This window comes from Lissotriton vulgaris, chromosome 11 (assembly GCF_964263255.1).
Source record: "Lissotriton vulgaris chromosome 11, aLisVul1.2, whole genome shotgun sequence".
Taxonomy (NCBI): Eukaryota; Metazoa; Chordata; class Amphibia; order Caudata; family Salamandridae; genus Lissotriton; species Lissotriton vulgaris.
The window spans coordinates 124,876,008-124,898,997 of NC_141699.1; the positions used below are offsets into that span (position 1 = coordinate 124,876,008).

At 47.0% G+C, this 22,990-nt stretch overlaps 1 protein-coding gene across 1 annotated transcript in view; it reads left to right on the forward strand.

Annotated features, from left to right (window-relative positions):
- CIT (citron rho-interacting serine/threonine kinase) overlaps positions 1–22,990 on the forward strand; it is a 1,473,679-nt gene that overhangs the window by 1,062,746 nt on the left and 387,943 nt on the right. The window contains exons 35-37 of the mRNA XM_086942878.1: positions 12,283–12,374; positions 17,298–17,402; positions 19,486–19,655. Of these exons, the coding sequence (XP_086799004.1) occupies positions 12,283–12,374; positions 17,298–17,402; positions 19,486–19,655 (367 nt within the window). The remainder of the gene's footprint in view (positions 1–12,282; positions 12,375–17,297; positions 17,403–19,485; positions 19,656–22,990) is intronic.

Genomic DNA, 22,990 nt, shown 5'->3' on the forward strand with positions numbered 1-22,990 from the left:
AGTATGAGCATCAATGCCCCGATCCGTCTGCGTCTTCGGGAGGATCTTCTGTCGCAGCAGCAGGGGACAGTCCTCCACCCGAACCTATCCAGGCTCCACCTCCATGCGTGGAGATTGAGCGGCGACACTTGACGGCTTTTGACCTTCCTCCTGAAGTCTATAATGTCATTCTGGCAGCCAGGCGTCCCTCCACAAAACGGTATACGCCTGCCGATGGAATACATTTGTGGCATGGTGCACAGCAAAGGCTGTGGATCCCCTTTCTGCCCCTCTTTCTGAGGTTCTTCTGTTTCTTTTGTCTTTGGCCAAGCAGGGCTCTGCTCTGGGCACTCTCAAAGGTTATCTTTCTGTCATATCTGCCTACCTAAGGCTTCCTGATCAACCTTCTTTTTTTAAGTTAGGACTTGAATGTTGTCTTGACTTATTTGATGTGCGCTCCCCTTGAGCCCCTTCATAACTGTCCCTTACGTCTTCTCACTTTAAAGATGGCTATCCTGGTAGCTATCACCTCTGCCAGAAGAGTGAGTGAGCTCTAGGCTTTTTTTCTTCCAAGCCTCCTTTCCTTCTGGTTCATCGGGACAAGGTGGTTCTAAGGACCCGTCCTTCTTTCTTGCCAAACCTTGTTACGCCCTTCCACATAGGGCAGACCATCACTTTGCCCACCTTCTTTCCACCTCTGCATCCTTCCAGGGAGGAGGAGAGCCTCCACTGTCTGGATACAAAACCTCTGCTCGCCTTCTATCTGCAGCGTGCACGACAGTTCCGGTGGATGATCAGCTCTTTCTTGGCTACATGGGTGCCAAAAAAGGTCGGTCCTTGCGCAAACGGGCCATCTCCCGGTAGTCGTTCTGTGCATCAAAGCATGTTACTCCTTAGCCAAAAAGGATCCTCCTGTGGGACTGCGCGTCAAGTTCAAGTTCGGAGATTTGTATAGCGCACTACTCACCCAGAGGGTCTCAAGGCGCTTGAGGGAGGGAGGTGCTTTACTTATCGAATATCCAAGTTTTTAGTTGCTTTCTGAAGGCGAGGTGGTTCTGTGTAAGGCGGAGGTGGGTGGGGAGAGAATTCCAGGTTTTGGCCGCTAAGTAGGAGAAGGATCTTCCCCCATGGTGGATTTATGGATGCGCGGAATAGAGGCGAGGGCTTAATTGGACGATCGTAGTTGGTGGGAGGGGGTGTAGAAGGACAGTCGCGTGTTGAGGCAATCGGGTCCTTGGTCGTAGAGGGCTTTGTGTGCGTGGGTGAGGAGGCGGAACGTTATTCTCTTGTTGACGGGTAGCCAATAGAGGTCTTTTAGGTGGTCAGAAATGTGAGCTTGCCGCGGGATGTCCAATATGAGTCTGGCTGAGGCGTTTTGGATTCGTTTGAGTTTTTTCTGTAGTTTGGCTCTGGTTCCGGCGTAGAGGGTGTTTCCGTAATCCAGTCGGCTGGTGACCAGTGCGTGGGTGACCGTCTTTCTTGTTTCAGTGGGGATCCAACGGAAGATTTTTTTGAGCATGCGGAGGATGTTGAAGCAAGATGATGAGACGGCGTTGGCTTGTCTGGTCATCGAGAGGGAGGAGTCCAGGATGAAGCCAAGGTTACGTGCGTGATCCGTAGGTGTGGGTGCGGTTCCCAGGGCCGGTGGCCACCAAGAGTCGTCCCAGGCAGAGGGGGATGATCCTAAGATGAGGACTTCCGTGTTGTCCGAGTTTAGTTTTAGACGACTGTTCTTCATCCATTCGGCTACGTCTTTTATCCCTTCGTGTAGGTTTGTTTTGGCGGTGTTTGGGTCTTTGGTGAGGGATAGGATCAGCTGAGTGTCGTCTGCGTAGGAGATAATGTTGAGGTTGTGTTGGCGTGCAATGGATGCGAGGGGACTCATGTATACGTTGAAGAGGGTGGGACTGAGTGATGATCCTTGTGGTACGCCGCAGATGACTTCAGTGGCCTCTGATCTAAAAGGGGGGAGGCTGACTCTTAGGGTTCTTCCAGCGAGGAACGAGATGATCCAGTCCAATGCTTTCCCTTGTATTCCGATGTTGCTGAGGCATTGTATGAGGGTGCTATGACAGACTGTGTTGAAGGCTGCGGAGAGGTCGAGTAGGATGAGGGCAACTGTTTCTCCGTTGTCCAGTAGTGTTCGAACGCCGTCTGTTGCTGCAATGAGGGCGGTTTCGGTGCTGTGTTTGGCTCGGAAGCCGGACTGTGAGGAGTCGAGGGATTTGTTGGATTCAAGGAAGGCGGCGAGCTGATTATTGACGGCTTTCTCAATGACTTTGGCAGGGAATGGGAGGAGCGAGATGGGGCGGTAGTTCTTAAGTTCAGTGGGATCTGCTGTGGGTTTCTTCAGAAGGGCGCTGAGTTCGGCATGTTTCCAGCTTTCCGGGAAGGTAGTGGAGTTGAAGGACCAGTTGATGACGTCGCGGAGATGGGGTGCGATGATGGAGTCTGCTTTGTTGAAAATGTGGTGGGGACATGGGTCGGTTGGTGATCCTGAGTGGATGGAGTTCATCAGGCGGATGGTGTCTTCGGTGGTGATTGGGTTCCAGGCGCAAAGGTTGTTAGAGTGCGTTTTGGTTCGGAGGTGGGTGGAGTGGGCTGGTGTTCGGACTGGTTTTCAAAGCTGTTATGTATGTCGGCGATTTTGTTGTAGAAGAATGAGGATAGAGAGTTGCAAAGGTCTTGGGAGGGAGTGATGTCGTTGGTGCCGGCGGTGGGGTTGGTAAATTCTTTGACGATGTTGAATAGTTCCTTGCTGTTTTGGGCATTGTTGTCAAGTCGAGCCTTGAATGCTGATTTCTTGGTGGATCGGATCAGTTGGTGGTGTTTGCGGGTGGCGTTCTTGAAGGTGGCCAGGTTGTCAGTGGTTGGGTTTTTTCTCCAGGCTTTCTCGAGAGTCCAACAGATCTTCTTGGATTTCTTAAGGTCATCGTTGAACCAGGGGGCTTTTTTGCTACTTTGCTTGAAAAGATGGTTCTTCAAGGGTGCTAGTTCGTCGGCGCTGTGGGTGATCCATTGTGTGAGGTTGGTGGCTGCTTGGTTTGGGTCCGATGATATGGTAGGGGGGTTTTGGTGGAGTAAAGTGAAGAGCTGGTCGGTGGTGATTTTGTTCCAGTTTCTTCGAGGAATAGGATGTGGGGGGTTGTGGGTCGTGGTCTTTTTTTAGCTGAAGTGAACGCAGCTGTGGTCCGTCCAATGGAGGGCTGTGGTGTGATCGAAGGAGATGTGCTTGCTGGAGGTGAAGATAGGGTCGAGCGTGTGTCCGGCAAGGTGGGTGGTGGTGTCAACAAGTTGTTTGAGTCTGAGATTGTCCAGGTTGTCCAGAAGGGAGGTGATGTTGCTGTCGTTTTTCTTTTCCAAATGGAAGTTGAGGTCTCCTAGTAGAATGTAGTTCTAGGAGGTGAGGTCATGTGGGCTGATGAAGTCAGTGATGTCTTCACTGAATTGTGTGCGGGGTCCTGGTGGTCTGTAGATGAGGGTGCCTCTGAGTGTGGTCTTGGGGTTGGTGTGGATCTGGAAGTGAAGGTGTTCGGCGTTAGCGAGGTTAACGTCGGAGCTGGTTGTGATGCGGATTTTGTTCTTATGGACGATGGCGATGCCTCCTCCTGTTTGGTTGACGCGCTCCTTTCGGATGATCTTGTAGCCGTCCGGGATGGCTATGGCGATGTCGGGTGCTGAAGAGGCGTTCATCCAGGTTTCTGTAAGGAAGGCGACGTCCGGTAAAGTAGTGTCGAGTAGGTTCCAGAGTTCAATGGAGTGTCTGTGGACCGAGCGGGTGTTCAACAGGATGCACTTCAGGTGGTTAGAGTCAGATTTATGTCTGGAGTTAGAGGATTTGGTGTGGGTCCTGATGCAGTCGAATTTGCAGGATTGGCAGGAGAAAGGTCCATGGGTGTGTCCTGGGGCAGCTTGGTAGCATTGTGGTGTGTGGCCGGGGTTAAGTGCTGAGAGGGTTGCGGCGTCGTACGTTATGCGGGTGGAGTGGGTTATGCGGGGGCCAGAGGGTCTGGCGCTGGGCGCGGTCCAGGCGCGGACGGGCGTAGACGGGCTTACCTTTGGCGCACCTTCGGCGCGCATAGGGCGCGACCGCTGCGCGTGAACGCTCCGCGCAAAGGCATCTGTCATATGTGGATGGTGGAGGGGGGAGGGGCGAGGGAGGAGCAGCTGGGAGGCGGGGTGGGGTGGAGAGCCGGGCAGGGAGGCACAATAACAAACAACAAAATGGATGGCTGCGAGCCAAAAGCGAAAGAGGATTGGGGCACAAACAATTAAAACGCGAACAAATTGGCTATGGCACCGGCACAATCAGGCACAAGACAAATAATTAGGCAAGGCAGCACAGCACAGTACAATGATATTGAAAGCGCACTTTCGCACTATAGCGCTATTATACAAATGTAATGAGCAGTCAGGCACTACTGATTTCGTGAGCAATGCGAGCTAGCAGGTATTAATTTTGCAGTCTGGCGCTACGATACCAATCAGCAGGGAGCTGGGAGCAGCGTGAGAAGCGACCGCTTCTGATCGGATCAGGACGGTCACAGCGCTCCCACAGGAGAGCGGAGCCTACAGTATCAGTGGAAGGGAGGAGCAGCTGGGAGGCGGGGGCGGGGTGGAGAGCCGGGCAGGGAGGCGCAATAACAAACAACAAAACGGATGGCTGCGATCCAAAAGCGAAAGAGGATTGGGGCACAAACAATTAAAACGCGAACAAATTGGCAATGGCACCGGCACAATCAGGCACAAGACAAATAATTAGGCAAGGCAGCACAGCACAGTACAATGATATTAAAAGCGCACTTCCGCACTATAGCGCTATTATACAAATGTAATGAGCAGTCAGGCACTACTGATTTTGTGAGCAATGCGAGCTAGCAGGTATTAATTTTGCAGTCTGGTGCTACGATACCAATCAGCAGGGATCTGGGAGCTGGGAGCAGCGTGAGGAGCGACCGCTTCTGATCGGATCAGGACGGTCACAGCGCTCCCACGGGAGAGCGGAACCTGCAGTATCAGTGGGAGGGAGGAGCAGCTGGGAGACGGGGCGGGGTGGAGAGCCGGGCAGGGAGGCACAATAACAAATAACAAAATGGATGGCTGCGAGCCAAAAGCGAAAGAGGATTGGGGCACAAACAATTAAAACGCGAACAAATTGGCAATGGCACCGGCACAATCAGGCACAAGACAAATAATTAGGCAAGGCAGCACAGTACAATGATATTGAAAGCGCACTTTCACACTATAGCGCTATTATACAAATGTAATGAGCAGTCAGGCACTACTGATTTCGTGAGCAATGCGAGCTAGCAGGTATTAATTTTGCAGTCTGGCGCTACGATACCAATCAGCAGGGATCTGGGAGCAGCGTGAGGAGCGACCGCTTCTGATCGGATCAGGACGGTCACAGCGCTCCCACGGGAGAGCGGAGCCTGCATTATCAGTGGGAGGGAGGAGCAGCTGGGAGGCAGGGGCAGGGTGGAGAGCCGGGCAGGGAGGCACAATAACAAACAACAAAATGGATGGCTGCGAGCCAAAAGCGAAAGAGGATTGGGGCACAAACAATTAAAACGCGAACAAATTGGCAATGGCACCGGCACAATCAGGCACAAGACAAATAATTAGGCAAGGCAGCACAGCACAGTACAATGATATTAAAAGCGCACTTTCGCACTATAGCGCTATTATACAAATGTAATGAGCAGTCAGCAACTACTGATTTCGTGAGCAATGCGAGCTAGCAGGTATTAATTTTGCAGTCTGGCGCTACGATACCAATCAGCAGGGAGCTGGGAGCAGCGTGAGGAGCGACCACTTCTGATCGGATCAGGACGGTCCATTTGACCAGGGTTCCTGCAGTCACTACTGCCTTGGGACGCAGCATTCCCTTGCAGGACATTTGTCAGGCATCTACGTGGGCCTCGCTACACACGTTTACAAAGTACTACTGCCTTTACAGGTCCGGAGAGACGGCTTCTCTTTGGCTGTTCTGTGCTCCGTGACTTTCTGGTGTAATCAATCAATCAATCAATCAGTGACACTTATAAAGCGCGCTACATACCCGTAGGGTCTCAAGGCGCTGGGGGGGGGGGGGGGTGCCGCTACTGCTCGAACAGCCAGGTCTTCAGCTTCTTCCTGAAGGAGAGGTGGTCTTGGGTCAGGCGCAGGTCGGATGGGAGGGAGTTCCAGGTCTTGGCGGCCAGGTAGGAGAAGGACCTTCCTCCTGTGGTTGCTCTTCGGATGCGGGGGACGGCGGCGAGGGCGTGGTTGGCTGATCGGAGGTGGCGTTTGGGAGCGTAGAAGTTGACTCGGCTGTTGAGGTAGCTCGGGCCTTGGTCGTGTAGGGCTTTGTGTGCGTGGGTGAGGAGGCGGAAGGTGATTCTCTTGTTGATGGGGAGCCAGTGAAGGTCTCTCAGATGTCCGGAGATGTGGCTGGATCGTGGGATGTCGAGGATGAGTCTGGCTGAGGCGTTTTGGATCCGCTGGAGTCTCTTCTGGAGCTTGGCGGTGGTCCCGGCGTAGAGGGCGTTGCCGTAGTCCAGTCGGCTGGTGACGAGGGCCTGGGTGACGGTCTTCCTGGTCTCTGTGGGGATCCACCAGAAGATCTTCCGTAGCATGCGTAGGATGTTGAAGCACGCCGAGGAGACGCTGTTGACTTGCCTGGTCATGGAGAGGGAGGAGTCCAGGATGAAGCCCAGGTTACGTGCATGGTCTGTCGGTTTGGGTGCGGTGCCCAGGGCGGGAGGCCACCAGGAGTCGTCCCAGGCGGAGGGAGAGGAGCCCAGGATGAGGACCTCCGTCTTGTCCGAGTTCAGTTTCAGGCGGCTGGTCGTCATCCACTCGGCTACCTCTTTCATCCCTTCGTGTAGGTTGGCTCTGGCGGCGGCGGGGTTGTTGGTCAGGGAGAGGATCAGCTGGGTGTCGTCGGCGTAGGAGATGATGCTGAGGTGGTGTTTGCGTACGATGGCCGCGAGGGGGCTCATGTAGACGTTGAAGAGGGTGGGGCTCAGGGATGATCCTTGGGGGACGCCGCAGATGACTTCGGAGGCCTCTGACTTGTACGGTGGTAGGCGGACTCGCTGTGTTCTTCCGTCGAGGAAGGAGATGATCCATTCCAGCGCCTTGTCCTGGATGCCGATGTTGCTGAGGCGCCGTATTAGGGTGCGGTGGCAGACCGTGTCGAATGCCGCGGAGAGGTCTAGGAGGATGAGGGCCGCTGTTTCTCCATTGTCCATCAGGGCTCGGATGTCATCGGTGGCGGCGATGAGGGCGGTCTCGGTGCTGTGTTTGGCTCGGAAGCCGGACTGTGAGGGGTCGAGGGATCCGTTCGTCTCGAGGAAGGCGGCCATCTGCTTGTTGACGGTCTTCTCGATGACTTTGGCTGGAAACGGGAGAAGCGAGATGGGGCGGTAATTCTTGAGGTCGGTGGGGTCCGCTGTTGGTTTCTTGAGTAGAGCGCTGAGTTCGGCGTGTTTCCAGCTCTCGGGGAAGATGGCGGTGTCGAAGGATGTGTTGATGATGTCTCGCAGGTGGGGTGCGATGACTGCGTCGGCCTTGTTGAAGATGTGGTGGGGGCAGGGGTCGGTTGGTGATCCGGAGTGGATTGAGTTCATCGTGCGGATGGTGTCTTCTGTGCTGATCGGGGTCCAGGCGTGGAGGGTGGCGGTGGGGGGGGGTGGCTGGTCGGTCGTGGTGTGCGTTGGCTGGTTGTTGAAACTGCTGTGTATGTCTGTGATCTTGTTGTGGAAGTAGGAGGCGAGGGAGTTGCAGAGGTCTTGCGATGGGGTGATGTCGTTGTTTTCTGCGTTGGGGTTGGAAAGCTCTTTCACGATGTTGAAGAGTTCCTTGCTGTTGTGTGCGTTGTTGTCCAACCGGTCCTTGAATGCTGTTCTCTTGGCGGCGCGGATCAGCTGGTGGTGTTTCCGGGTGGCAAGTTTGTAGGAGGTCCTGTTGTCCGGTGTCGAATCCTGTTCGCAGACCCACCTCCGGGGTTGGTATTGCTGGGGTATATATTCTAAGGTAAGGAATCTATCACTAACGTTTCTCTTTCAGATGCACAAGTTACTACTTGTGTAACGATATATCTGTAAGAGACATTAGTTGGTGATAGATTCCTTACCGCCCCACCCATCCTCCCTGTTCTGCGAACTGATTGCTAGGGTTAAGGTCATCCCCTTTTAGGGCCCTAGATTTATGCACCAATTGTGAGAAGTTGGCCTGATATGCAGTGCTCACTATTCTAGTGATCACTATGTATCATTCCAAACGACCCTTATTGATGATTGGTTGTAAGTCAACCTTATAGACCAGCTATCCTAGTAGCATGGACAAGAGCAGTCTTTAGGCTAAACTCTAGAGGGTGTGTTAAGCCAGCTGTTATACCATCACATATACCCCTTGAACACCAAGTGAAAGGACACCACACAAGTTGTTATGAAAATAAAAGGATATTTATTTATAACAAGTCTACCCTGATCTCTTTATGAGTCAGAGAGCTAAGCACACAACAAAACTCTTACGAAAATACTTTAAGTTGCACAATTTACACAAATGCCTGAGGGGCACGAAAAACCATATACTACAAAAGTGGAATGCGAAATACTAGCAGGTAAGTAACAAGATCCAGAGGCTTCAGGATCGCTAGGACTACACTACTGAACCTTCAGGTTAGGAGCAGGAGGCCTAGGGAGATCGGGTGCAGAGTGTGCACTCTCACGCGGGATGCGGGACAAAGTCTATGGATGCTAGATTTCGTAAAGTTACAGTTATCGGACGAATCCGACTAGTTAGGCTGAAAACGAAAAAGGATCTGGACACTTAGATAGTGTACCTATGTTGGAGCACCGAAATGCTTAGGTTACCTAGCCCAGGGGCTGCGGCTGCATAGGGTTCAAAAGACGTCGGGAATCCTCGTTAGTCTATGGAGCCTGAAAGAAGAAGTTGCTGGCAGGCGACCAGTGATGAAGTTCGATGGGATCCAAGCCTGGATCGGTGATGGAGACGACCTGAAAGCAGAGGGGACTCAGTTCTTAATCACTAGCCAGTGATTAGGTGGGCACCAGGATGGCACCGGATGAAGTCACCTCGACCAGGTGAGTAGGCGACGCTGGGCTCTGCAGTCTCTCGGACCAGGAGGCGTTGTCGGCGACCAGGATAGAGGTGAGAGCTGTCCCACGAAGATATCTGCTGTCGGCGATGCTGGACCCAGGATTGGGGCAACAACCCTTGGCAAATGCAAGCCCACGCAGTGGACTCAAAATGGCGTCTGGAGTGGACCAGGAGGGTCCGGGGTGCTCCTCTGTTGGAGGGGAGCAAGGGACAGTCTGGAGCAACCAGACCAGCGATGAAAGTGTCGTGGTTCGTCGTCAGGAGGGCTACAAGCCAGCAGGCAAGTGGTCGGACAACGCGGTGAGCAGCAAAGAGCAGAAGGGCCCCACGCAGATCTCGTGGATGCTGGGGGGCTGGACTTCGGTGCTGGAGCTGCTCAGGGTTAGGGCTTCTCAAACCCCAAAGCACTCACTCGAGGATCCCTCGGCGGTCGTGCTGGATAAGCGTCGTGCAGGTCCTGAAGATGGCCGGTCCCTCGGGTCTCGTCACACCCACGAATCTCAGCTGGGCTGATGATGTAGTTAGAGGTCAGAAATGTCATTGAATCCGGGTCTCGTCGAGCTGGGCAGTCTTGATCCGGAGGATGGACTTACAGCAAACCGCATGCGCTTAGATGGTGCCCGCTGGTGCAGGGTGGCTACTCCTTAGCCACAAGGGAGAGTCTTCAGAAATGTTCAAGAGTTATTTCGTGGAAAGTAGTCAAGATTCAGAATTATCTAATTTGGGAAGGGGGCCCGCTCCTACCTTTATACTAAAGAAAGGGGCTGGCACGCGACTAGGTCCTGCCCATGGGTGGGACCAGGAAGGGGGGTGGTTACACCCCTCTCCCTTGTCCGGACTTTCCCCAGCTCAGGGGCTGGTGTGACCCTGGAACTGGTTCAAGCCGGCATATGCACAGTGAGCACCGGGGTGCCACTTGCAGTCACCTTCCTCTCTACCTGGGATACACAAAACCCTGTCTGGGATGGTGCTAGTACAGCCCCTGACAGGAAACCCTTTGTCCAAGCTCTCCTCGCTGGAAGGACTCCCAGCAGCAGGAGGTCAGACTTGTGTCCGTGGTGGCAGCATCCATTTTGTGATGCTGAGGCTCGAGTTAACTTTAACCGGGGTTCACAGTTACATACATGTCCCTCTAGAAGGGTGGAATGCTAACCCCGCTGCCAGAGTTGGCGAGGGGTTAGTATTCCAATTCGTATGACACCTTACTCGACATGTTTTGATAAAGCGATACCAAAGTTGGCAAATAACCGCGAGGATTATAAGGCACTTAAGAGTATATGGTACGCGTTATCATGGAACAGCTATTAGGACTTGGTTCCGCAAGCTGCAAACGGGCTCAGCTCATGCCAGAGCACCATCTCACATAATTCCAAGCACTCTGCCTTCAGGATTGATAAGGGCTGCCATAGGAGCGACTGATAGGAATACATGTGTCCATTTTAGGGTTAGATATAGGAATACTATATCTACAGCAAAGGGTGTTTACACCACCTTGCCCCAGCTGTCGTGCAGCCAGTTGTGTCAGATTTAGATGGCCAGCCAGGGGTGGCATAATACATGCTTCAGGCCCTGGGTACACCTATGCCCTGGGTACAGGGACTGATAAGGCGGCCCAGTACCAATTGGTAAATGCACCTAAGGTACACGTGTCAATTTAGAGAGAGAACAGCTAGGCTGTGGGTCTGATTAGCAGGCCCACAGCCAGGGAAAGTCGTAAACCAGTGAAGCAAAAAGCAAAAATCTGGGGTGATCATAGGATTGCAGACCCTACTCTCCTACACCAATGGTCAGTATCTTGCATGGCTCTGTGTTCCTGGCGCCGAAAGTCATGTACAGAACTGACATCAGCGTGCATGGGTTGTGCCTAAGTACACTCCGTGACGTAATCTCGGTGCTGGCAACGCCATTGACGGACGCGGAGCCGCAGGACGCCACCTACTGACGCACAGGGGTACTGCTAAGCAAAACTTTCTGGATCCAGTCTGACTTCTGGGGATATTCTAAGGTAAGGAATCTATCACTAACTAATGTCTCTTACAGATATATTGTTACACAAGTAGTAACTTGTGCTACATAAACAGTACTTCTTTTTTACTGTTTGTTCCCCTCTTTGTGGACCTTTTAGTCTCTCCTGTAGTCAGCAGATTTTCAGAGCAGTATGGTGCCTTGTTCGTCAAGGGATGCAACTCCGTCTGACTAAACTGTTACTCCTTTGATGTGTGGGATAACGGATGTGTCAGCACCGGCCGGTTGGAAGCTTCAAACAATGGGCTTGGCTTTCTAGCTTCTAGTTCATGCTGAATTAATAGAGAACTCAGATATGATAGGAAAAGTTGTTTTGAGTTTTTTGTTGTCATTTTCAATAGTATACAGGGAGCAACTGAAGAAGCCATATATCTCTTCACCGGTGGTGACAATTTTCTTGCAAGGATTCTCAACAAAATATAGCAGGCTCATTATCTGAAACAGTACAAACCCAGTTACGCCACTTTGAATGTATGCCTAATCATTCAGTACACCAGGAATGTGATGTTTTCACTGAGACTGTCATAGTTGCAACTAAACATTACTTCCCTCCGTTGAAATTAGGTTGGCCTTATTATATTGAAATCATTTTTCATGCCACTAGTTGATTTCTATCATGTGTAATTTGTGAAATTTGTCTTTGTAAACTAGTAACTGTCCTCATGAAGACTACATGCATGCAGTGGAGATGTATCACTTTGAGTGATGGGGCATGAAAATAGCACCCCCACTCTGCTCTCACATTCACTTTCTAAGGAGCATCCGTAACGGGGGGGGGCAATAGGTTCCACCCTTGATGGCTAGAAGGATTTCTATGCTTGTGTTTTGCTTTGGTAGGATATGGTTCAGTACTTGTGGATAGGAGATGCTGTGGTATTTTGTGCACCAGGTGAAACATATATAAACAAATCAAATGAATTAGTGTAATCTGGCACCATTTGACATCTGAAATCTTCAGAATTTAGAGGGACAGTAAGTTCTCAAATATTCCAAAATCTTCAAAACACTGATACTGTTGCTTTCTTACCACACTTTCAACATTATGTAGGATCTGCCCTTGTATGAAAATTGTGCACGCTTTTATGGTCGTCTGACCGAAATAAAGTTTTCATGATGATGATAAAATCTTAATCCACAAAAAGAATAATTTGTTAATTATATTTTTTTCAGAAACAATAAACGAGGACAGCAAGGCTGGGACAGGAAATATATTGTCTTGGAGGGATCAAAGGTGTTAATTTTTGATACCGACTCCAAAGAAGGTATGTGATCTGATCACCAGAACTCTTTATTAACATCTTGAGTATTCTTTCTTGAAACATTCCCTTATGTTTACCTATTTCTAACTTTATTTCAAGTAATCTTTATTGAGATTTTGTAAAACAAATAGGACAAATACAGTACAGAGAGAAATAATAAAGACATCAATTATTCGGGTTGCGGCAAAAGATTTGTACCAGATAGATTCCCATTTAGCTTGTATGGAATGAATAAGAAAGAGGTTGTGGAAGTTAATATGGAATAGAGTTTAGATGCTCTGGACCCTCCCTTGGCGATGTTCTTAAGTTTGGAAGGAAGGTCAAGTATTTTCGGGGGTTGTATTTGACAATAACTTTAATCTTTAAAAAGATATAAAAATCAATTTTTCCAAGTTTAAATATTGATTTGAACATTGAGAACTGTATGAGGTCTGTGAGGGAGCTTAGGATACCTATTAAAAGGATGCCTTTGTGTGCCCGTTTTTCTACGAAGAGTGTTTTGCCCTCTGGTATAAGGTTATCTTTGTGCCATAATGATGCAAGTGTGCAGTAGCACATTTTGTTAAAAAGTTTGTTGTTCAATTTCCATAGAGCTTGTACTGTGTGAGAGAGAATACTTGCAGAGTGTTATGTCTTTATTCTCTTGGTGGTAATAAGGGCCATGAGGGATAGAGGTTGGGCTAGAGAGTTTTCCATATTGAGCCAAGCTGGGGGAAGTGTATTGGGCTGGTGGAACCAGTGAAGCCCCTAACTCGCTAAGTATGCTGTTTGGACTCTATGATAGTCTGTGGAGTTTAGGCCTCTGAGTTTTTTGGAAGGCATAGTTTTTAAGGGCTATTCTCTGTGTTTTGGTTTGCCACAAGAAGTCGTTGAGTATGAAGTCTATCTTAGCGTAGAAGTTGTTTGATAGATGGATTGATGACTTACTGATTGGGAAGTTGATGAGAGGAGAGATCATCAGTTTGATTTTCAATACAACCCTGCCAAGCAATGAATCTAGCTGATCATTTATCAAGTAGGTCTTTTATTTTGTTTAGGGTCGTTTTTACATTGTGACCTACTCTTAATGAATTCCTTTTGTGAGGGGTGTATTCTTGTTTGCAGGATGGGTTCTAGTCTAAGGGCTAGAATTTCTACTTATATTTGCAGTTTATGCTTATTAGGGTTGGCTGGTAGTTCTTGGGTATAGGGAGATCTTTACCTCCTTTGGGAATGGCAATTATCCTGGCTTCCGCAGTGCTCCCTGTGACCGTTCCTGTTGATGAGAGGTGAGAGAAGAGGTCTTCAAGGGGATTAATAAGGGATGGTCCTCTGGTTTGGTAGAAAGGTGGAAAAATCGTGAGACGCTGGTGCTTTCCAGGTTTGAATAGTTTGACTGCTCTTGTGATCTTGTTTTGAGTGATGGGGTTTTCTAGCAGGGATTTAGTTTTGTTGTCTATTTTTGTAACAGGGTTTGTAATTGGATCATTTTAAGGCATTGTAAACAAGTTTCATATGGAGTGTGATTACTTTTATAGTAGAGTTTGCGCTAGAAGGATTTGAAGGCGGCAAGTATATCCTCTTCTTTGGTAAACTGTGAGCCGTCTTCCTAAGTAATGGAGTTTATCTTGGACAGGTCGTAATTTTGCTTAAGATAAGAGGCTAGAATTTTTCCCGCTTCGTTACGCTTGTAGAAGGAGATGCCTTCCTTTTATTGTACGATATGTGCCTTGTTGCTTAGGATTTTGTTAAATTCATATTTCAGTTTCATTAGTTGATTTAAGCATGATTTATCTGTGTTTTTTTTTAAGGACATTCTCTGTGTTTTTATTTGTTCCAATTTGTGTAAGGTGGAGTTGTCCTGTTTGTTCTTCCAGGACATTAGTTTGATCATATGACCTTGTATAGTGGATTTCAGGACATCCCAGACAATTTGGGGGTTAGAACCAGAGTTTCTATTTTTTTCTATAAATTGAGGTATTTTCCTTTTTAATCTTCCTCAATATAAGGTCTTCTGCATGATAGCTATTCATTCTCCATATTTTTGGTTTCTCTGAGGGTAGTGCTGTCATATAGGGGGAGAGACAGGCTTGGACTGGAGACAAGATTGGCTCGATTGTGGGTTTAGATGTATTGGGGATGTGAGCATCATCTGCTAAGATATAATGTATATGGGAAAAGGTGTTGTGTGGGGGGGAAACGTGTAGTCTTTACCTGTAGGGTTAAATAGTCTGTATATGATTTTTTAGCTGAAGAACCTTGCAAAGATTTAGCATTTGCTTGTGAAATTTGCTTGGTCTAAACGGGCAAAAGGCGTTCCTATCCAGGGTCTCGTCCCACAGCAGGTTGAAGTCTTCATACAGAATAATTCTGCTTTTTGAAAGGATGTGTGCTAGCTTTTTGTGAAGTTTTAGCCAGAAGGATGAGAGATCATTATTGGAAGCATAGATGTTCACTACGACAAACTCCTTAACTTTTTGGAGATTTGTCATAAGCCATCTGCCTTCTGGGTCTGCTTTCAAGGACGTGACGTGGAGGCCCAAGGCGTTGGATATAAGGATGATGAGGCTATTTTACCTTTTGGAGGCTGGGGCACAGGATATATAATACACCCAAAGTTAACTTAAGAGTGTGACTTCTTTAAAGGTAACCTTTGTTTCGTGCAGAAGAATGGGGCCATCCTTAAGTCTATCAAGATAGTGTTGAATTTTCTGGTGTTTTGTCGGATGATTCAGTCCCTTCACATTAAGGCATAATCTCTTTCAATTATGCAGTTTTGGATGAATGTGATTTGTAAAGATAATCTATAGCTGTGAAGCTAATGGGGTAGGTTGGAGTAAAGTTATAGATGCCACCCCATGGGGGGGACTGAGAAAGGTAAGGGTTAGGAGAAGGAGAGCAGCAGAGGGTGGGGATGGAATGGACGGTAAAGGACGTAGAGAGGTGAATATAGAGAAAAAAGGCATTTGGAGAATGAGTGAGGATGGGGAGGCAAGAGAGTTGATAGAGAAGGAGGAGAGTGTTAGAGTAAAGGAGAAATGGAATGTAAGAAAAAAAGTCCATGTAAATAAAGTGGCACTCATGTGGAGTGCTGATTGCAACTAGAGGTAAGGCGATGGAGGCTACGAGGGGTCGGAGCCCAGAGTCAAAGGCAGAATGCCACACCCTAAGGGTGGTATTGGGCTGTGGATTGGTAGAGCAGGACTCATCCTATAAGCATAGTTATGATGTAGAGTGGTTAGTAGTTCGGAGGGTAGAGCGACATTGTAAGGAGATGGAGACAGCAGTTATGTTATCATTTAGTGTGTTAGTGGATTGGGCATGGGGGACATCAGGCAGCTCAGTGCATTAACTGATATATCAAAACAGTACACTTTACCATGAGAACACATATTTTGTTGTAAACGTAAAAACTGGTTGAGGCGAGTGAAAGATCCCTTCATTAACGGATGCTTGATAAGCGAATTATGAGAGGCGCAAGGTGTGCATGGTAGCCAGAAATATCACTTATCGACCAAAGTGAACATACTTTACAACAATATTTAGATAAAGAAGCTCTGAAGTAACTTTGACGCCGCAATCACTAGTTGAGATATATGATGTAACCAGGCGTGGGTGGTTCATATTGGTCTAGTAGACGTCTAGTTTGCCAAAGATAACATTTAAGTCCAGCAGGCTGAGATAGTTAATATTTAACACAGTGTAGGAAGAGAAGAAAAAGTACAAGGTGCACCTACGTTTACTGTTTATCCGTGAAAGTAGTAGATAGATGTATTGAACACCCATTGTTGATAGCGAGCGCTACCTGAAATTTGTAAATGATGGTTACCAATTACCTGTGCATGTGATTATCGTCACCTAAGAGCCATTAAATCATAGGGTCTGATGATGAACAAGACGTAAGTGACTGTTAAGCATTTCTGGGGTGGCATAAAGACACATAATGTTCATTGGATACTCTTGTCTATAGATGTCACTGGGGCGAGACATCTTCTGGGAAGATAGTGTAAGTTATGGAGTGAAAATGATCTATCCAGTGTGGCGCGAACATTCAGAGACAGCAGCATTTCTAAAGTGTGTAGTGTTCTAAGAGTTTTGATGCAGAGTTCGTGCTTTGGGATAGGTGCTAGGTGCATATATTTGGAACAGTAATAGTTGTTTAACGTTTCAATGTCTGAATTAATTGTGTATGCGCATTGGCAATAGGCATCTTACTAAGTGTTGATGGAGGTTAGTTGGGGTCAGTTACCATGATCGTTAATGGAAGATGTTGTAACGTTATATGATTATGGCATTGGAGGTGGGAATATTTAGTTGGTGAAAAAAACGTTTTAGTCCTGTTTTAGCGTGTTAAGTTCTTAAAGGTTTAAGAGGTTATGGTTGGGCTAGTAGCTTGGTGAGGACCCTGTGAGCACTATTTATTTTGAAGTCTTTTGTAAAACTCAAGCCCAGAGATTGTGGTAACCATTTTTGTATGAAGGCAGCACAAGATGAGGCATGTTCTTTCGCTCCCTCTAGAAGACCAAAGATTCGGAGCTTCCACCTCCCAAGTACGACCAGCATTGTTTTATTTACAATTTTAACCAGTTATGTGTGTTTTATGTATCATGGTTTTTGAAAGGGGTTTTTCATTCTGATCTGTGAGATGAGTTTATATTTTAAAATGTTTTTATTTGACTGCTGCATTTTACGATCATGCACTTTTATTATTTACAGTGACTAAATTGGGTAAGGTATTTGTGATGATGATGATGACATACACTGGTTCTTCCATTTTAATATGCATTGCACTTTCATTTGCTGTAGGAAAAATAGCAATATTGTACTTTGTACAGAATCTGTTGTAACCCAGTTAAACGCCTGATTTTTATCCTCCTGTAGTTTTACCCTGCTCTGTTCCTTAAAATATGCTTGTTCAACTGCTGTTGATAATTTTGTGTCCTTTAGGTAACCACAGACCACTAGAAGAGTTTGAGCTGTGCCTTCCCGATGGAGATGTGACCATCCATGGAGCTGTGGGAACCTCAGAGCTTGCAAATACTGCCAAGACAGGTGAGAAATGTCTGTGAAAGCCAATATAAGTGATTAGGATTGATCGTAATCTGATTTAGATGTGGTACTTGGTGCATTCTTTCCAGGCTGTCTTTTGGTTTGGTCATATTCATGGCAGCAAAAGGACATTCCTTTATTTTGTTAAGGTTTCCAAATGTACCATAGCTTCAACCCCTATGTACAACACAATTATTGTGATCATATTGAGTCAAGATAGTGATTTCAGTGGTGTTAATGCTGATAATCCCTGACTTGCATTGAAGAAAGTTGCAAAGGAATGTGTAAAATGTAAAAATATAATTCGTATTTGGCAGCATTTCTATGCTAGACCCCTATTGGCCCTATAGCCTAATACAGGGTCTCTCCAATAATTTATTTTAATAGATTATACTTGTACATGCCCAGTTCAAATGTATGCTCTTTCACATCCAACAAATGTCCTGGTTGTTGATGGAGATTACTTGGAGCAGACTTCCATAATGTCTCAGGAGACCATATTAAACAAATTGCTATTGTGCCTTGGCTTGTTAGGATAAACACCTGTCAGGCAGTGATGGAGTATTTAGTGACCTGAGTGAAAAATTAAATATTGATTGTTGCTGAATTTTAGTAGATTTTCATACTTGTGCGCTTCATGTTAAGGGAATTAAGTTTCTATCATTTACAAATAAGTTTTCAAAAGGTATTTATAAGCAGTTGTAGTGTTAATGGCTGGTCCAGGCTGAATGTGTTGTTGTGGAAGAGGTTACACTGACAAATGTTGGGTTTCAGTATTACATGATATCTGTGTAGGAAATGTTATGTTTTCCAGATTTGTAGCTCTCACTATCACCCAGGAGAGTATCCTGGCCCTGAGCAGGTGTGAGTCTAGCCAAACCTAGAGCCTAATAGAACTACTCGCAAAACTAGATCTTCAGCTTCTTGCGAAATTCAAGAAGTGAGCAGGAATCTCTTGTGTGTGCTGCGTGTTATTTCACGCTTAAGGAACGTTGTAGCAGAAGGCTCGACCATTGGATTTGGTTCTCTTATGATGTTTAATTCGTAGTATTAAAAAGTTGTAGAAGTTTCATGTGAGGAAATGTATCTGTTCACCTGAAAAAACATCTAGATGATGTTACATTTTTAGGCAGGTGACCTGTAATCATTTTGGAGGATGGTGGCATTGCAACCTGTCTACAGAAGATGAATGGATTTGTGAAACTATCTGAATGGAAAGCCTTTATGTAGAACTTTAATGACTGTGGCCAGACTGAAGTCAAACAAAGTTTGCCCAAGACTGAGACGTCGAATGATCCCTTGCAGGTCACTGACAAAAACATGACTGTTTTCATTTTTAATTACTTAAGATGTAGGCCCATACCAGTTACCAAAGTCAACCTGATATTTTTTAACCAAATAAAATGCATCTTAAGATCTGGTGAGGTTAATAAGAGTCTTGACTGGCGATTTATAATGAAAGGATAATGTAAAAATGCAGAGCTTGACACCACCATATTGTATGCATTATATGGGCAAGTAAGAGACCTGTTCGTACCTCTCCACCCAGTGGTGTAATAGAAAATGTTTACAGCAGACTGCACCCTAGTCCTCACAAAACCACAATCCATAAGCAACTAATTGCGCTCTATCCACCATATTAGATTGTGGGCAGTTCCAACATTCTGTATAGTTATTATGACCAATTAGAAGTAGAAGAACATAGAAGACACCCCTGTAGTTACAGTTCCATATTTTGGGGGCAAACACAACCAGTAAGCGCCTTGTTGTCCAGATGCATCCAGCTAGAAAACGATTACAGATGTGACAGTGTTTTCCATGATCATCTTTGGGAAAAAAGTAATCTTTTCAGCTCCTAATCCAGATGCCACCTGCACGTGGCCATCCATGCCAAGGTTTCCTGTTAAGCCCTTTCACTAAGCCCCTTTACTTCCACCAAATGCAGGCATGTTTTTCTAGTTGTACAATACTTTTTTTCTCTGATCATGGGGGTCAGACCCTTCTAGTTTCCAGGGATCATTCTGTGGCGTTCCGAAACATAGAATATAAGTTTTACTGATTTAAGGTTTCTTTTTGCAATTTTCAGATGTGCCATATGTCTTGAAGCTGGAGTCTCACCCACATACGACGTGCTTTCCTGGGAGAACGCTGTACTTGTTAGCACCAAGTTTCCCAGATAAGCAGCGATGGGTCACTGCATTGGAGTCTGTAGTTGCTGGAGGAAGAGTATCGCGGGAAAAAGCTGAAGCTGATGCTGTAAGTACAAACACAAGAGTTTCTTCAAATACATGTTAGTCATAAGAGTCTGTGTTCTTATAAAATGTTCCTTTATATTTTAAGGTGTTGAATAGGAATATAAACTATTCTGTGCTTTTTTCTGGGACAAGGAGACTTCGGTCTCGGCTTCTCTGAACAAACATGTAAATATTGAAATCTGTCAAGGGCACTGGTTTCTGATAGAGACTTTTAACTGCAGATTCCTCACCTTTTGAATATTCCCCAGGTGTCAGACTGAATTGTGAAACTTGACTGCAGTACCTCTGCATACCAAAGGTGGCGCTTTGTGTGGCTCTACACCAACGCCATTTCACCCCGGAAGTGATCTATCACAGGTGCCACTCCTGCACAGACTTCAGTTCCTTTCTTTGAATTGGTCCAGAGCTCTGTTTGTGTCTCTCTAAGAGTTACCTTGAAATGTTAAGTGTGCAAGGGATGCTGCCCCAAAATGACAGGTTTAGAGATTTGTAGTGACTGTCGCAATCAAATGTCTGTTACGGATCCCCTTTAGGTGGGCTTGCGGTCGAGCTGTGACTCTAAGGCATGCAAAGACTGAGCCTTGATGAGCCTGAACACCATGACATCGCCAAGCAGAAAAGGAATTTCTGCTGGGACTGTTCCAAGTAACACTCCGCATCCAATTTTCCATCTGAGTCCTGTTCCCGGTGTTGAAGGAGCCGCTCCAGTGGCTCATCTTCGATGTGCTCTAAATCATAAGGGAAGTGAAAGAAACACTAGAAATGTAAGCAGGATTCAGATCTCTTGCACCACTCGCTTCATCTGAGTAAGCGTGGGAGGAGCGCCTCACTTAAATGTTAAATGTTAAATGTCGTATACTTGTAAAGCGCACAGCTGCCCCAGCAAAGGGGCGTCCCAGCGCTGTATACCGCTGGGGAACCCATCCTGGCTTTCCCTGTGAGATGGCCCCTCCTGGGCATCTCCAAGGTGAAGACCAGCATCCCCGGTGCTGATAGGGCCATTAGTAGAGATTAAGCAAGCCATTGCCCAGAGTTGCTGAGTGGGACCCATGGTTGGAGTAGGCACCGAGGCGAGAATCATCGAGTCTGCTGACCATGGCCCAAGACCCAGCCGCGTCGGAAATCGAACCCTGGTCCCGGGCCGACCTCTGCTTCCGGGTCTGCCACCTCTAACCAGTGGGCCACACCACTCGCCAAGCATAAAAGGAATTTCTGCTGGGACTGTTCCAAGTAACACTCCGCATCCAATTTTCGATCTGAGTCCTGTTCCCGGTGTTGATGGAGCTGCTCCAGAGGCTCATCTTCGATGTGCTCTAAATCATAAGGCAAGTGAAAGAAACCCTAGAAATGTAAGCAGTATTCATATCTCTTGCTCCACTCGCTTCATCTGAGTAAGCGTGGGAGGAGTGCCTCACTTCTCCATCTTACGTTATGTTACTGAAACTTACAGAGCGCACATCCACCAAACGGTCTTGTATCGCTTGGTAACTCTCTCAGCATGACTCTGGATAGTTATTAATAGGCTTGCTTTACGAGCTAAATCTTCAAAATTTGTCTGAACTTTCTATAGTTTGAGGTGGTCCTAAGTTCCAGGGGCCGGAGTTCCAGACACTGGGTGCAGTGACTGAGAACCTCACTCCACCATTCCTATTCCTCCTAAATTGAGGAATCACTAAATAATGTAGATGATCCCTAGTGAGGGGGTACTTATGGATCCGAGATGTGATAAAATCTGGACTATTCGTGTGCAAAGCCTTGAAGATAGTACAGCATGCTTGGAACATGGATCTCTGGGCAACAGGGAGCCAATGAAGATCTCTTGTTGCTTGAGAAATGTGGCAGTGGTTGGTAAATTGACAGATCAGCCGAGCAGCCTGCTGTATCAACTGGAGCCTGTGGGTAAGATGTTTTGGAAGACTCCGGTAGAGGCAATTGGCATAGTTAATTTTTGAAATGACTAAAACTTTTATATCTTGGACCAAGGCATCTTTCTTTATCTTTTTAATTCTTCAAAGTTGGAAAAAGCAGGAAGATATCACTGAACCAATATGCTGTTTCAAAGATGCTCCTCGTCCATATTGAAGCAAAGACTTTTTTACTGTCTTTTTATGTGGGGTGGGGTGGGGGGGAATCTCATTGGGCCAGAAGGAGGGACTCCACAGGTGAAACCTATGTTTGGTGACTACTATCTCTGTTTTGTCAGGGTTTAGTTTCAGATGTTTGCTGTTCAACCAATCACAGATTAACAGAATGGTGTCTTGGAAATGATACTTAGAATTAGAGTATTATCAATCGTAAATAGGAGTTGCATGTCATCAACATAATTAGAAAGTTTTGGCTTTCATGTTTTTGAGAGAGTGAACCAGAGAACTAAAATAGAGACTAAAGAAATGAGGGTAGAGAGAGGAGCCTTGTGGCACTCCACTATTCAATTAGACTTCAGGAGAATTAAAGGGGAAAATCTAACTGATTGGTATCTGTCCTTGAGAAAGGAGACAATCCAGTTGAAAGCTGCGTCCTGCAGCCCAAAGGCTGCCGACAGATTGAGGAGTACTACGGGTAGAGTGTTCCCTCTATCCACCTCCTTACGCATGTCCTCAACTACCAAGAGGATCACTGCTTCAGTCGAGTGTGCTGGCCGGAAACTCCCTTGGCAGAGATCAAGAAAGTCTGAGGCTTCCAATTAATGAGCAAAGGTGACATGCGACATGCACCTTAAGTAGTTTTGCCATTCTGATAGATACATCTGCTGTGTGGATTCCTCACCTTGTGAATATCCCCCTTGCGTCAGCAACATTGGGAAATTCTTTTCGTAGCCTCGCGCCGACGTGGACTTGGACGTCATAGAGACAAGGCCTCGCACGCGACTCCGCTGACGTCACCGACGCCTATAATAGGCCCATGCCGGCGTGATGATATCAGTTCCCTTTTTTCCGCGTCGTCGACGCTAACGGTAATCGGGAATCTCAGTAGCCAACTGGTACTTTGTTGCCTTTTTGTTACCATTTTCTGCTTCTCTGTATCCTGTCTCTTCGACGATGTCGACAAAGAAGACCGGCTTCAAGCCCTGCAGGGAGTGCGGTAAAATGATGTCTATTACCGACCCGCACGATGACTGCATCTAGTGTTTAAGTTCAGACCACGATGTGGATGGATGTTCCTCATGTCGGAAGATGAACCCTAAGGCCCTGAGGGAAAGAGAGTCCATACTCCTGTTGGCAAAGCTGAAGGCTGGAAAAGGAAGATCTTCGAGGTCTCGTTCTCGAAGGGCGCAGTCGAGGTCGAGATCGAAGTCAAGATCCAGAACTCGAGACGGGTTGTCTTCGAGGTCCGCTA